Source organism: Dunckerocampus dactyliophorus, chromosome 2, assembly GCF_027744805.1.
Source record: "Dunckerocampus dactyliophorus isolate RoL2022-P2 chromosome 2, RoL_Ddac_1.1, whole genome shotgun sequence".
In the NCBI taxonomy this organism is placed as follows: Eukaryota; Metazoa; Chordata; class Actinopteri; order Syngnathiformes; family Syngnathidae; genus Dunckerocampus; species Dunckerocampus dactyliophorus.
This window is the reverse complement of record NC_072820.1, coordinates 39,529,099-39,543,220: the sequence shown is the minus strand read 5'-3', so window position 1 is coordinate 39,543,220 and position 14,122 is coordinate 39,529,099. Positions and strand designations below refer to the sequence as shown.

The window sequence follows — 14,122 nt, the reverse complement described above, 5'->3', positions numbered from 1 at the left end:
TTTGATTGGCTAATGCACATACTTTAATCAGTAGCACATCACGTTGCTGAGTAAAAAGTGAGTGGACATGAAGTGATCATTTGTGTTTTATAAGTCGACTGTTTTGGCCTGCTTAATTAATGACTGGTGGTACAAAGGCTGAAATGTGGAGACTGGATGGCTGTGTCAGCTCCATACTGTGTCTTAGATGACATCAAGTAACTCGCCGTTTGATTAAACAAAGTTGAAAAACACAAGTTCGCTGTAAATTGAGTTGTCCACTGCAACATTGTTGTGATGACAAATTGAGATAATTGAAGTTGAGCATCTCATCTAATTTACTACTCTGCTTGTGACGTCTGGCCATGGTAAGGAGACACATGACAGCAATGTGACAGCAATGTAGAGACTGTGGAGTAAAATATTCAAAAGTCACAATGTCGCAGTATAATGCACCTGCTCAACAAGCAACAAGCGGTGGTTTACGTCACACATATTGGCATTCAGGGATGCCACAAAGAGTTCTGGGCTACATGAAAAAAAATCTTGTTGGGCCCCCCTTTTTATTTTTTAATAATTATCTATTGTTTGGGGACTCTGACTGTCGGGGCCCTTGGAATTGTCCTAACTTTCTCGGCCTATACGGCACACCTTTTGCTGTTGTCTGTGCATGCTGGGAATGTCAGCTGACCAGGTAGTACTAGACATAGTACCTCGTAGTGCATGCTTTTGCCAGTGGAAACACATCACTGGCAAGTAGAGTAGAGCTACAGTATGTTTGAAAGGTCATCAAGGGAAAAAATTGTACCCCTGTTGTGCCCCTGTTATCCTACTGTCACATTGGGACACACCGAGTACCAGAATCAGGAAAATGTGGGGTTCCAGAAACCCCAAAATTTAAATTTAACTTTTGATCAGAAAGTCATTTAGGAATTAAACAGTAGAGGTGGGTGGATCGATCCAAATATTTATACCAGGGTAGTATCGGTATTTGGATTGATACTAGCATGATGACGTTGATATTTTTCAGTTCTCTTTTGTTTATTTTCACAAATGTTTGTGTTTTTTGTTGTGTTGTTGAAATATATTTTGCTATTGCTATAGTGTTCATAAACTCAAGTAATAAATCCTTGGATACAGGAGGGCTTTGGAAGTAAACAGAGGAAGGATTTGAATGACAGCTGATAGTAGTTTTTGATTTTGCCTACTTATTTTGCAGTATTGACTTTATTTTCCTTAATTAAAGGAATGTTATTTATTAGGGAATATGAATTTAGTATTTTGCTGATATTGTTAAATTGTCGTATAGGGGTGCAACGATTCATTCACTACGTTGATGCATCGATTTATATTCCTACGATTCACCTACATTGAACTGGGTTCTCAAGTTTCCATTCAGGACGACATATATATCGATCTAACATTGTTTAAAAGGAAATCAATCGATTTAATCGATACTAGGAAACTAAGCAATGGATTTAAGCACGGCAGGCTTTATATGGATGTTTTTTGTCTTTTTTTTTAGCACTTTTAATGATAAAGACACGTTACAGTCTGCCTGTCGGTGACGTCATTGACTTCCGGGTATGTGGTGGTCATGGGAGTTGTAGTGGACCTGTGAAATACAGTTGATTCACTTCCTCTTCTTTTAGTCAGTTCATTCACTTCATTCAGTATTCATATTGAACTCATCTGTCCTTATTTGAAACTCCTTTTAAGTGACTTTTATGGGGACAATATGCAAAGTAAGGATGTTTTGTATGCCTCTGAACAGTATGGTCCAGTAGCAGTGATGCTTAGTGACATCATCATCCATCATCCATCGCGGCGTGTCCAGGTCAAAACACATAAGTAGGAATGTTACAAATACAATCGCCGTATTTTGGCGGAGTCCGCGGGGAAGTCTTTAAAAATGTAATTTTTTCATATGATATCAGGTGTATTTTCATTCTTATACATTCTTATAAATGTTAAGTCCAACTTTAAATTTTAAATTTTGCCCCGGAATTAATTGCGGGACAAAATTAACATATTTCAAAGTAATTACAGTAATTACTGTGTACATGCAATTAGTAGTGTGGCGGGGAAACAAATACAGCGTGCTGCTGCTGCATTATTACACTTGATTTTCTACCCTGGACTTTTGGATGATCAAAAACATGTAAATGGCTACTCTGCTGACTTTTAAAACAAATGATATATTTTGTAGTACGATTGTACCTGCCGAGGCCCGTTGGTCGATCACAGCTTTTGTCTTGACTCCATGTTAAAGCAATGGGAAACAAAGGCACTATTTTCCAGAATGAAATTTGCTTCTTTAATACTTGGGGTGGAGATGTGGATGAGGCATCAAATTAAAGTTCAAGTCATGTTTCATCAGACAGAATTAAGCACAAACTTGATTTTACATATTTCAAAATGTTCTAACATTCCTAACGTATGTGTGCTGCAAAACTTCTATCAGTGTAGTTGCTGCACCGTTCTTTCAAATGGCGGCCCTGATCAGGAGGATTATTAGCCCAAAAAAAGCCCCTGCTTCCATCGGCCGTCAGGTGAGAAAGTCTCAACACCTAATTAAAAGTACCATACCACATTCATTTGCTGAGGAATTTGCATAATGTCCCTCACCTTGTAATGGTTTAATTGATATGAACATGCATACAAGTTACATTGGAATACATCACATATTACAGTTCACAGTTCCATATGCCCAAAAGGAGTAGATAGAAGCAAAGATTATTTAACCCTAAAGATTCCTAAGAATCTTAAGATCCTAGAAATTGTTTCTTGAAATCACTCATCGCAGTGCATTGTTTTACTTCCTTGCTTAATGTGTTCCATAATTTGATTCCACATGCTAAAATGCTGAAGGTTTTTAGTGTTGTTCTCACGTATACATGTTTTAAGTTAAATTTTTCCCTTTGCACTTTTGGGTGCAAAGTGCAGGTTTGGATTGCACTATTTAAAGTAAATAATTCATCATGGCAAGCTATACCACCCTCTGTTCATCCTGATTTTGTGTTGCATTTTTAAGACATATTTTGTGCTCATTGATCAATTATTCTTTATACCTGATTCCCTTACAAAAAACCATGGGACTCTAGGGAACTTCACCTGTATTGCCCAGTGTCCAGGTATTTATCTCACAGTCACGATGGTTGAATTTTTGGCTAAAAAGTTACTGAATCAATTTAAAGTTACTGAATCGTTTCGGATTGTATCGTTCTAAATGAACCAATATCATCCTTGAATCGTATCGGCAACCACAAATGGTGATAGGAATCCAATAGTTATCAAAACGAATCGTTACACCCCTGTTGTCTTATATTGTTGTATTAAATATAGAGCTGCAACAATTAATCAGTGAATCGATGACTAATTGATTATCCAATTAATCGGCAACTACCGGTATCTTGGTATTCAGTTTAGCATTTTTTTAATTTAAATCTTCTGAGTTCATCCTCTCAAATGTGATTATTTTTAAATTTCTCTAGTCGTCCTTGAATGAAGACCTATTATCCTTGTGTTTTAGGCAAAACAAGATATTTACACACATCAGCTTTGACTTTGGAAAACAGTGATGGACATTTTTGCCTCTTATCCGTGGGCCAAACCACTAAGTGTTTGTGTTGGGTACATGTTGATTTGGTCCATCTAGGACCTAACCAATTACCTGATTAACAGAAACAATATAAAATAGTCTTTAGTTGCAGCGCTATTTAAATATTAAATTCTATTTAAATTGTGATTATAATCATGACCAAAAAAATGAAAAGGCTGAAATCACAAAACCAACCTGGTATCAGACCAATACCAAAATGTAGTATTGCCCACCTCCAACCCCTGGCATCTTTCCATGGTACTAGAAGTACTACCTGAATCAGGGTTGTGGGTTTTTGGGATTGGGTTCCAGGGATCATTTGGTTTTCAATCATTTTGATCAGAAAGTCATTTAGAGATTAAACGGGCACTTTAGTGTCTGGTGGTCAATCAATTGAAGTGAACCACACAATACTTCAGCGCAACTGTAGAAAAATGCATACCGTACTGCTTGATGCAAATGAGGCTTATGATACTTGCAGTACGGTAGAAAGGGAGCTGCCATATTGAATGAGAAATGGCATATAAAGAAAAATGATGGATGTCAGACAAGTCAGAGTCATCCTTCTGCATGGGGGAGTTGCCTGGGTCTTCCCTAAGTGTTATTTAAACAACATGAGATGCTGAATGACGTTGGGTCAACACACACCCGGTGCTCAGACGCTCAGATCAGAGCGGAACAGCTGCGCACAAGCTCGAGGCGGCCATTAATCACGTCAGACTTTCTAAGAATGGCAGATCGCACCTATCTGAAGGCTACACACACCCAGACATGAGATGCTTTCCTCAAATTCTCTCCATTTCCTAAGTATCTCAATACACATCACATAAACGGACACGCCGTATTCTCCGTTTTGGATTAGCGATTCAATAGCGGGGGCGCATGTTATCACAAAATATCTTGTTTTTATTCTACCCCTGATTGATTACATGTGTTTATATCGTCAAAGAATATCCTAAACACTGCCTGGACACTTAATATGATGATTAAATCTACTGAGATCCAGTCCAAAAGTTTTATTACAAATTCTACATATTTAATCATCTTCGTTTTGATTACATAAATGACTAAATAAATATAAATTAATATAAAAAATACAAAATCAATTCAGAGATTAGAAATACTTATAAATAAATGACAAACATTGTATAATGTATAAATAAATGCATGAAAACAAATACATAAATAAATAAACACAAATAAATAAGCAATAACTCATTCAATAATGCTAAATTATTTACAACATAAATGCAGAATATTGTCATCAGAGCAGAATTTTGATATTGTAAAGCCCTAAAATGCAGAGCAAGGACTCCAGGAGCTCCCCCCGTGAAGAAAAGCAGAGTTTAGCAGTTGACTCTCACTGTTTGCTCAAATTTTAACGCTGTAGCTTAAAGTCTAGATGAGAAGTTTCCCAAGACGTCGTTCTGCCTTGCCGACTTCAGTTCTAACTGGGGAAAAAAACAATCCGGCTACCTTCAGGGGTAAAATGACTTGTCACCTGGGGGGTACCATCACATACACTGTTTTTTTACACTTGACTTGTACAGATTGGGGACAAACTTGTACTTTTTTGGCCCTGGAAAATATGCAAACCGTTGGAGTACAATAATGTACTCTTACGGAGTGCGTTCGAGGAGATTGTGCTTTGGGGGTGCAGCACAAACATGAACCGATTTGTTTCAAAAGAAAGCTGAAAACGAATCAACCTAATCAGTCAGGCTCCTGTAAAAAGTTACAGTTTTAAAATGACTTCTTATCGAACACTTTTCAGGCTGTGTGGCATGTGGAGGAGGATGAGACGAGGACGTGTTCAGCCATATGTTGTTGTGTTTACTCGCAGTTACTGTATTGGGTGGGTGGGTGGGTGGGGAGGTCATGTGAACTGCCTTTTTTTTCATGAGGTATGTAAATGTGTCAACTGACATTTGAGGTATTTGCATCATACATGCAGTTGTTCTTGTCACTAATTGTTGTTTTGTTTTCTCATAAGAGGTTATGTTTGTTTGTCAGCTTGTTTGTTCGTTAGTTAGCAGGATTATACCTAAACTACCCGAGGGATTTTAGAGGAACATTGTGGGAGTGTGCTTCAATGGGCTAAGGAAGAAGCCGTTAGATTTTTGGTGGAAATCCGGAAACTGTTTTTCGTCATTTGGTAATGAAGTTGGAGTCTTACTAGCCTCTTTCACATCCTTCAAGGTTGCTGCAGCAGAGCCTTAAAAGGGGTTCTAACTAGCCACATTTTTAATTTTGCACAGAACGCGTGAAGCGGCATATTGCCAGATAATTAGATTCATGATCACTTCAGTGCCTGCATCTGTGGCATCAAATACGTGGCAGTGCTGTTTATATACACAAGAGAGACACAAGAAACTGTGGAAAAATGCAATCTTCAATCTGAAAGGGGCTGTTGCCTTGGCTGTGAGTCCGCTTATTACCAGTGTATAGCAAAAGGCCAAAGAAAAAGTAAAAATGCACGCTTTTAAAGCTTGCTGAGCTGAGGTCTTACACTTTAGAGGAGTATTTTCCACAGAAAATTGTATCAGAGGTTCAATAATGCTTATAAGCCATGAATTTGGATATATTGTATGTTTTTAGGTTATTTATTTTTACAATTTTTTTGTTCAAAGGGAATGTTTGCAATGGTTATGCGGCTGCCTAGAGGCTGCTTACTTTTCAAATGTGCTTCAAGCATTATAGCCCGCCCATTTCCAGCTCCGACCACATAAGCCACGCTCCACATAACACAAACGTGTGTTACTAATGTTTGTTGTCAGCTAATGATAGCAATTTGGCAAAGTTTGCCTACTAACATTAGCTATCATTGAATAAATATACATCTGTTTTTGTGTGTGTGCACTTGCTACGACATGTACATGTCTACGAGCCGTGACAATCACGACATTCATCTTATTCGACCCAAATTGAAGTGCTCAACAATTTTTATGCTGTTTAATCTGTAATTGTGACAAATAGAGACATTATTTTTATTCAATCTGTTCCTTTAAACCACTACAGTGTCCCGCGGTTCACCTTTCGCCGTTTCGCTGTTTTGCGGATTTTTTAAGTGCATGTTTTGCTACTTTTTTTTTTAACCAGCGTATGAACACGCGTTGTGTTTTGCATCCTTGTGGTGTATTAGAGTGATATATCGGTGCTCTGTTTTGTGTGTCTGTTATTGTATTTACTGATGCTGCCAGTAGAGGGTGTTGTGTACTCATGTGACAGTTGAAGACGTGTGCCGCTGGAGTAAAGATTTCGTCCCACCACCTTGTCAGCCAGCTAAATATAAAGCCACAACAGTCCTGATTGGCTAAGGGAGAACCCGTCCATTGTTTTCTGCGTTCTGATTGGCTGTAGACCATTGTTAAGCAGCCTCCTTTGTGCAGCACTGCTGTGTTTCCTCTAGGGTGCCTTTATGGAATCCTGTAAATGAATAGCTTCAGTTCATGGAGGACTACAGGAGGAGTAAAACAGGAGCAATATGTTTGAACAAAGATACAAAAATGCTACAGCTGAATGTCAGAGGAGTGAATATGGTGAGTCATTTCAGAATTTCTTGCTTCCAAGAGATAGATCATTAAAATTCAAACAAAATTTGAACTTTGAGATTGATTAAAAAAGAGAGAAATGTGAGAAAATGTTAATGCCTGTCTAAGAAAAGTGTATGATGTGTATGGTGAGGGGTTTTACAGCCTTAAAACATATCTAATAATTGCAAACAAATAAAGTTGGCTACTTCGCAGATTTCACTTATTGCGGGCTATTTTGGGAACCTATCTCCCATGGTAAACGAGGGAACACTGTATTGGTTAACATATGTAACCCAATGGTGTTCTTATACTTTTTGGCTGAATTTTTTTTTATCTTGAGCCAGTTGCAAACAGTTCCTTTAATCTGATTACTTTTATTAGCACAGGTAGAAAATGGATGGATGGACAGATGGAATAAGCAATTATTATTTTTGGTTGCATAAAGAGTTGTGTCAAGGTGAGTATATGTTCATTTTTGGCGTGTTTAACACTTTCATTATACAGTCATCCCTCGTTTATCGTGGTTAATTGGTTTCAGACATGAATGCGATAAGTGTTTATTACTTTCTAAATATGTTTTTTAACATGATTAGAACTCCGTAGACATGAAATAACACCCCTATAGTCACCTTTACCCTCCTATTATTCCTGTGCAACACTAATGCGCAGGCTATGGGGTCACTGCAGGGACATAAGAGGCGGCCACCGCTCATGGCATTTAGCAAGCTAACTCGTTAGCCTCCAATGTATTTGTTCTAAATTTAAGAAAGTGCTTTAAACCAAGTGGGAAAGAAAGACAAAGTAAGAAGCCAAAAATGTACCACCTTCACACGGAATGGGAGGAGAACTTTTTTTTTTCACTCTATCATGTCAGACATGGCTGACTCCATGCAGTGTTCAGGTAATGTCATATAAGGTAATGTCTCATCAATGTAACATTACTGACGCCTTGTGACTACAATACTACATATGACTTGTCTTTCAATATTTTTTGACTAATAATAGGCCATAGTCAACCTGGTACGGTAACTGTACAACACGTGACAGGAAGGCACTCCAGCGGGTGATCAAGACCTCACAGAACATTGTTGGGGCAGCCCTCCCCTCACTGCAAGACATTTATAAATCTAGAGTCCTACGCAGAACACACAACCTCATGAAGGACAGCACACATCCACAACACTCATTATTCACACTCCTACCATCAGGCAGACGCTACAGGAGTTTGAAGTCCAGGACCACAAGGCTGGCAAACAGCTTTTACCCACAGGCCATCAGGCTCCTCAACGAAGCACTCGCACACGCCGCACGCACACACTCATAGCACTTTATTTATTTATTTATATTATTTGCTTGTATTAATGTCTCTTCTGTTGTTGTTGCTTAATTTATTGGTATATATGTTTATGTTTCTTATGTTCTTATTCTTTCATTTGTTTTATTTCTTTTCTTGGGAGAATGAACAGAATAAGATTTTCATTGCATGGTATAACTGCTGTTTTACTATGCACATGACAATAAAACTCTCTTGTATCTTGTATCTTGTATCTTGTATCAAAACATCGCTCATTTACTAATAAATACATTTTTGAGAAACCGAGATAGAGCGAGGGAGCGATGTTCAAACTGATGTAGCAATGGACGACTGTATTCCTTTTACCCATGGATAAAATACAGTCCAGTATTGCTGCATGGGCCACAAACACATATGTGAAAATGTTCCAGGTATTTTCCCTTTGTGGTACCTCAGCTTTTGGTGTAAATTGTGTTTTCTTATTCTATAAGCAACATTGAGACTTGGCAGCGATCATTCACACCATGTTTCTTTCACTTCATAATATGAATACAGATATTTGTTTTCATTTGAATTGTTATTGTGTTGATTCAGACTACAGTCTTTCCTACTTGACCTATCGACATATGAATTGTCTGGTGGGAAAGGCATTTCTTTTTTTATGTACTCAAACTGACAGGAATAAAATGACAAAGAAATAATCAAGTTTCATTCTTCCATCGGCCTTTCACTGCCTCCTCTCCCTCGTTCTGCTTTTCTTCTTTACACACCTCCATTAGGCGTATTTACTTTGTCAAGAGTAAACACCACCTTTTCCACCGGTCCACCACACAGCACCGTGACTCAATGCGTTCACACCTCGCTCGCTACTACAAGCAAACAGCGTCACGTTTTGACCAGCTCGCGTAGAGCGGCACGCAATGCGCGTGCGTCCGACGACGTCGCACCACCTATTAACGTACAGCCAAACAGCTCCCTTCTATTTGTGTTAAAAGTGAGTATCTCAAATAAGCATGTCTGGTGTAAATAAACCTGGATAGGGCGAAAAAGGCGGCTTGCTCCCTTTTTAAAACCACCGGCCTAATTGGTTAGCGAGAGAAAGGATTACAGAGTTGCACCTAAAACCGGTCTTTCTCCTACATGACCACAAACAGAAACAGTGAACAAGTTCTGCATGTTCAAATGAAGGCTGTGGGTGTCTGCAATCTGCAAGCAGCCACACTCAAATGACCTGACATCTGCAAACGATTAAAAGCAACTTCAGGTAGCACATGTTGTCTACATTAGCTCCAAGCCAGATTTACATTTCCACATCTCCACTAAGCATAATAAACAATCAAACGGGGCGTGTGCAGGCAGGTTCTCTGACCGCTGTACAGCATTTTGTGTTGTTTGGCTCACGGCAAGAGGACAGAGCAAGTTTATATTTGTATGTGTTCTTTTGTGATATTATTTAGTCGATCAACGTGGGCTTTTGTCCAATTTAAGGCACATTTTGGTCATTTTTGTTAATTGTTGTCAGCAAAACAATATGAGCACACATTATCTTGCTTTTTGATGAATGTTTGTTATAATTAATTCATGCCATTTGTTTTTATTTAACATTCGTTTATATTATATAGTGATGTAACGTCATTATTATATTAACATCTATGTTGAAGTTACTCCCATGGTTGGTTTATACACTCAAATATCATTTTTAAACATAAATCTGAAACTTTATAACTGTTTTTTTAAGTTCTAATAACGAAATGTCAGGCCAACTTACAGCATATGAGAGTCTCTGTTGGAAAAGATACAACGTTATCATGTTTGGAAACAAAACACTTTATTAAAACCTGTTTTTTATCTACAAAAAGTGGCCCAGTCAGCAGAATGACTATAATCCTGTTGCTGAAATGATAGAAATCAGAAGCTGAGCTGGTTGCACTGCAGCAGTCTGATGTCGCGCCCTCCTCCTCTCTCTAACTCTAAAAAAGGGAGGGGCAGGGGGAGTTGCTTAGTTGAGTTCCTAGGCTTCTGTCGCCTCCTATTGGCAAACATGGTGTACTGGTGAAAGGCAACGCAAATTTAGGGAATAAAAAGTGCTTCGAATTGGGTACACTGATGGTGTTTTTAATGCATAAATCCACATTTTTTAAAACATTTTACTTCTCACTAATGTCATTCAAAACAAACCTGCTCACGTTTTAGTGAATGCTAGGATCATAGCACCGTATGTCTAAAGTGTAGTGTGCAGTCTGTCTGTGTTGGGACACAAGAGGAGAAAGTGATGGTATCAAATTCCTTCACTTTGACGTCACTACACCGCCCACCAATCACATGTGGGCTTTCCTGCGCGCCATGGTAACATTCTTATAAAGCTAGTCTGCAGCCACTTTGCAGTTCAGAGCACTCACGTTCTGGGGATTCTACTTGGAGACGAGGAAGGAGAACTTTACCACACAGCTGAACTTAACCTCTCAGGTTTTGCAGGGTTTTTTTTGCCTGCATAGACGCACTGATCATTGGATGCCCGTGCGTAAAGATATATATTTCCAGTTTAAGTTTACGCACAATCCCAGGACTTGGAGAAGTTTTTGCAAAGTTTAAAGGCTTTCACTCTGACAAGGAAAGGTCGATTTTAAAGACGGTCCTCCTTCACGCGAGGCGCAAGCGTCCACAGTTTCATTTTCACGCGTAAATTTGGAAGCAACCGATTTTGCGTATGAATCTTCTCGACCCCTACCTGAAGATGTCGGAGGAACAAGACAAGTGTCTCTCTGATGCCCCGAGCCCGAGCATGTCCGAGGACTCCGCGGGCTCTCCGTGCCCGTCCGGCTCCGGTTCCGACACCGAGAACACCCGGCCGTCGGAAAACGGGCTGCTCAGAATGGAAGCGGCTTTGGCTGAATTCAAGAAGGACGAGGACGACAAGTTCCCCGCTTGCATCCGCGAGGCTGTGTCCCAGGTGCTCAAAGGCTACGACTGGACCCTGGTGCCCATGCCGGTGCGCGTAAACGGATCTACCAAGAACAAGCCTCACGTTAAGAGACCGATGAATGCCTTCATGGTGTGGGCGCAGGCTGCGCGGAGGAAGCTGGCCGACCAGTACCCGCACCTGCACAACGCCGAGCTCAGCAAAACCTTGGGCAAACTCTGGAGGTAAGTGTGGGTTCATGTACAACACTAACCATTTGATACAATGAGGCGAGATTGCAACATTCATTTCATGCGTTTTTACGCACAGGCTTCTCAATGAGGGCGAGAAGCGGCCGTTTGTGGAAGAGGCTGAGCGCCTCCGCGTGCAGCACAAGAAGGATCACCCGGACTACAAGTACCAGCCAAGGCGGAGGAAGTCAGTCAAGAACGGCCAAAGTGAGCCTGAGGACGGCAGCGAGCAGACCCATATCTCCCCCAATGCCATCTTTAAAGCCCTGCAGCAGGCAGACTCTCCTGCCTCCAGCATGGGAGAGGTGCACTCTCCTGGGGAGCACTCAGGTAAACGTGAATACAAGGTGTTTTATTTGAATCATTTGCATCTGTGTGTGTAATCTAATGTCGTATGTTGCTTACATCCTCCAGGCTCCCAGGGACCCCCAACCCCTCCCACTACCCCCAAAACTGATGTCAGTTCAGGCAAGATGGACCTTAAGCGTGAAGGAGGTCTCAGGTCACTCCCTGATGGCACCAGCCAGCGCCAGCTCAACATCGACTTCCGTGACGTGGACATTGGTGAGCTGAGCAGCGACGTCATCTCTCACATCGAGACCTTCGACGTCAATGAGTTTGACCAGTACCTCCCACCAAACGGGCACCCGGGTTCCGTTAGCGGGCCGGGCACACCCGTCGCTTACAGCGGTAGCTACAGCATCAGCAGCGGCGCGCCGGTCAGCCCTACAGCAGGGGCAGCCGCCTGGATGCCTAAAAGCCAGAGCCAGCAGGGACAACAACAGCAGCACACCCTCACCACCCTGGGCGGCGGCAGCGGCGGTGGCGGCACCGGTTCCGAGGCTCAGCACAGGACCCAAATCAAGACAGAGCAGCTGAGCCCGAGCCACTTCAGCGAGCAGCAGGGCTCACCGCAGCATGTCTCCTACAGCCCCTTCAACTTGCAGCACTACAGCCCCTCCTCCTACCCGGCCATCTCCAGGCCACAGCCGTACGACTTCACCGACCACCAGGGGGGCGCCCCATCATTCTACAGCCACGCTGGGGCAGGTCAGAACTCGGGGCTCTACTCGACTTTCAGCTACATGAGCAGCCCCAGCCAGAGGCCCATGTACACACCCATCGCTGACAACACGGGGGTGCCCTCCATCCCGCAGAGCAGCCCCCAGCACTGGGATCAGGCACCGGTTTACACCCAGCTAACCAGACCCTGAACCCCCACATTGTATACAGCCACATAGATCTGAATCAGACACTTGAAGTCAAAGAGATGGACTTGAGATTGGCTCACGTCGTGCCTTGCTATTGTACTATGATAGAAACTTTATATATATATATTTTTAGAGATGAAAAAATCCTCTGTGAGGATTTTATTGTTAATATTTCAGTAGGTACTATCATTGTTTTGTTGTCTGTCTTCATACGCTGGCGGTTTTTATGACCATGGGGTTGGTTATTTGATATAAAATGAAAAGGATTATGTTGTAATCAGTCCAACAACTAACATCAGTTTATGTGTTGTATTTCACATGTTTCTTTGTAGATTTTAATATGTCATTATTTTTGTGTTATATGCTGTTTTTGTTAGGAGATGTCTTGCAGCCCTCCTGCGCCATCGTGCCTTGGATTTGTTTTGTTTTTCTCTAGCTTTTGGATGCGCGCATGTGTGTGTGTGTGTGTGTGTGTGTGTGAACAGCTGACATTACACTTACCGTCCAGCAGCGTGTGTTTGACAGTTACAGGAAGTCAACTTTGACCCCTCCCCCCGCAGTCTCCTTCCACGTTGATATTTAACCGGTTTCCTCAGACAGCCTCCTTTATTTATTTATTTCCTGTCATTTTTTTTGCATATTCGTATTACTTTTCATGTTTTTTTTTGTTAATGTAAACATATTTCATCATTTTCATTTGGATTTCAACCCAGGGGGTACTAATACAAAATGCTGTAATCATCTTTGTTCTTTATTTATCTTATCTAAATGTCTATTTTAAGTATGTATTTCTTTAAAGGTAAGAGAGGGGCGTATTGTGTTACAAAATGTTTTATTTGTGAATTGTTTTTTAAGTTTAATAAGGCTGAAAGAACTGGAAAATGTTGTGTAAGTTTGAAGGTTTTTACAGTGTGTGTTTTACTTTTTTTTGTCTCGTGCAGCTCCCTCCCTCAGTATCAAACTAATGTTCTCCCCATGTCTGCTATTTTGCAAAGCATTTGTACTGTCCTTACAGAATCTTTTGTATATGTATTTGCAATAAAATGAAAATTATATCAAAAAAGAGGTTTCATTTTGAAGTCTTCACAGCAAAGAGTTAAAGGACAAGTGCCAAGGAACAGTCCTTGTATTTGTTTTCTTTTTACCTCCCACTTTTATTTTCTTCCGCTCTCCTGTCAGCTGGTAGCTGCAGGAGGCGGTCAGGCTCTGTGGGACCCTAAGGAGGAGGGGGGCAGAGGGTAGGGGTGGGGGGTGTACATGATTTGTTTATTGCAATAAGAAAAATGTTGAAAATATGTGCATTTTAATTGCAAGTGAGGCTGCCTAGATATTGCGTAACGCACAACAAAGACAG

General features: G+C 40.9%; 1 protein-coding gene across 1 annotated transcript; it reads left to right on the top strand.

Annotated features, from left to right (window-relative positions):
* Positions 1 to 10,807: 10,807 nt before the first annotated feature.
* LOC129177403 (transcription factor Sox-9-A-like) lies at positions 10,808 to 13,820 on the top strand. Its single transcript, XM_054768508.1, has 3 exons — positions 10,808 to 11,551; positions 11,637 to 11,887; positions 11,972 to 13,820. Exons 1-3 carry the CDS (start codon positions 11,115 to 11,117, stop codon positions 12,769 to 12,771), a joined length of 1,488 nt encoding a protein of 495 aa, XP_054624483.1. The 5' UTR covers positions 10,808 to 11,114; the 3' UTR covers positions 12,772 to 13,820.
* Positions 13,821 to 14,122: the final 302 nt, after the last annotated feature.

Excerpts from the sequence above, each read along its gene's own strand:
- LOC129177403 (XM_054768508.1), top strand. The coding sequence starts at position 11,115 with ATGAATCTTCTCGACCCCTACCTGAAGATGTCGGAGGAACAAGACAAG. Across the intron at positions 11,552-11,636 it reads ACCTTGGGCAAACTCTGGAG|GCTTCTCAATGAGGGCGAGA; the intron begins GTAAGTGTGGGT and ends TTTTACGCACAG. Across the intron at positions 11,888-11,971 it reads CTCTCCTGGGGAGCACTCAG|GCTCCCAGGGACCCCCAACC; the intron begins GTAAACGTGAAT and ends TACATCCTCCAG.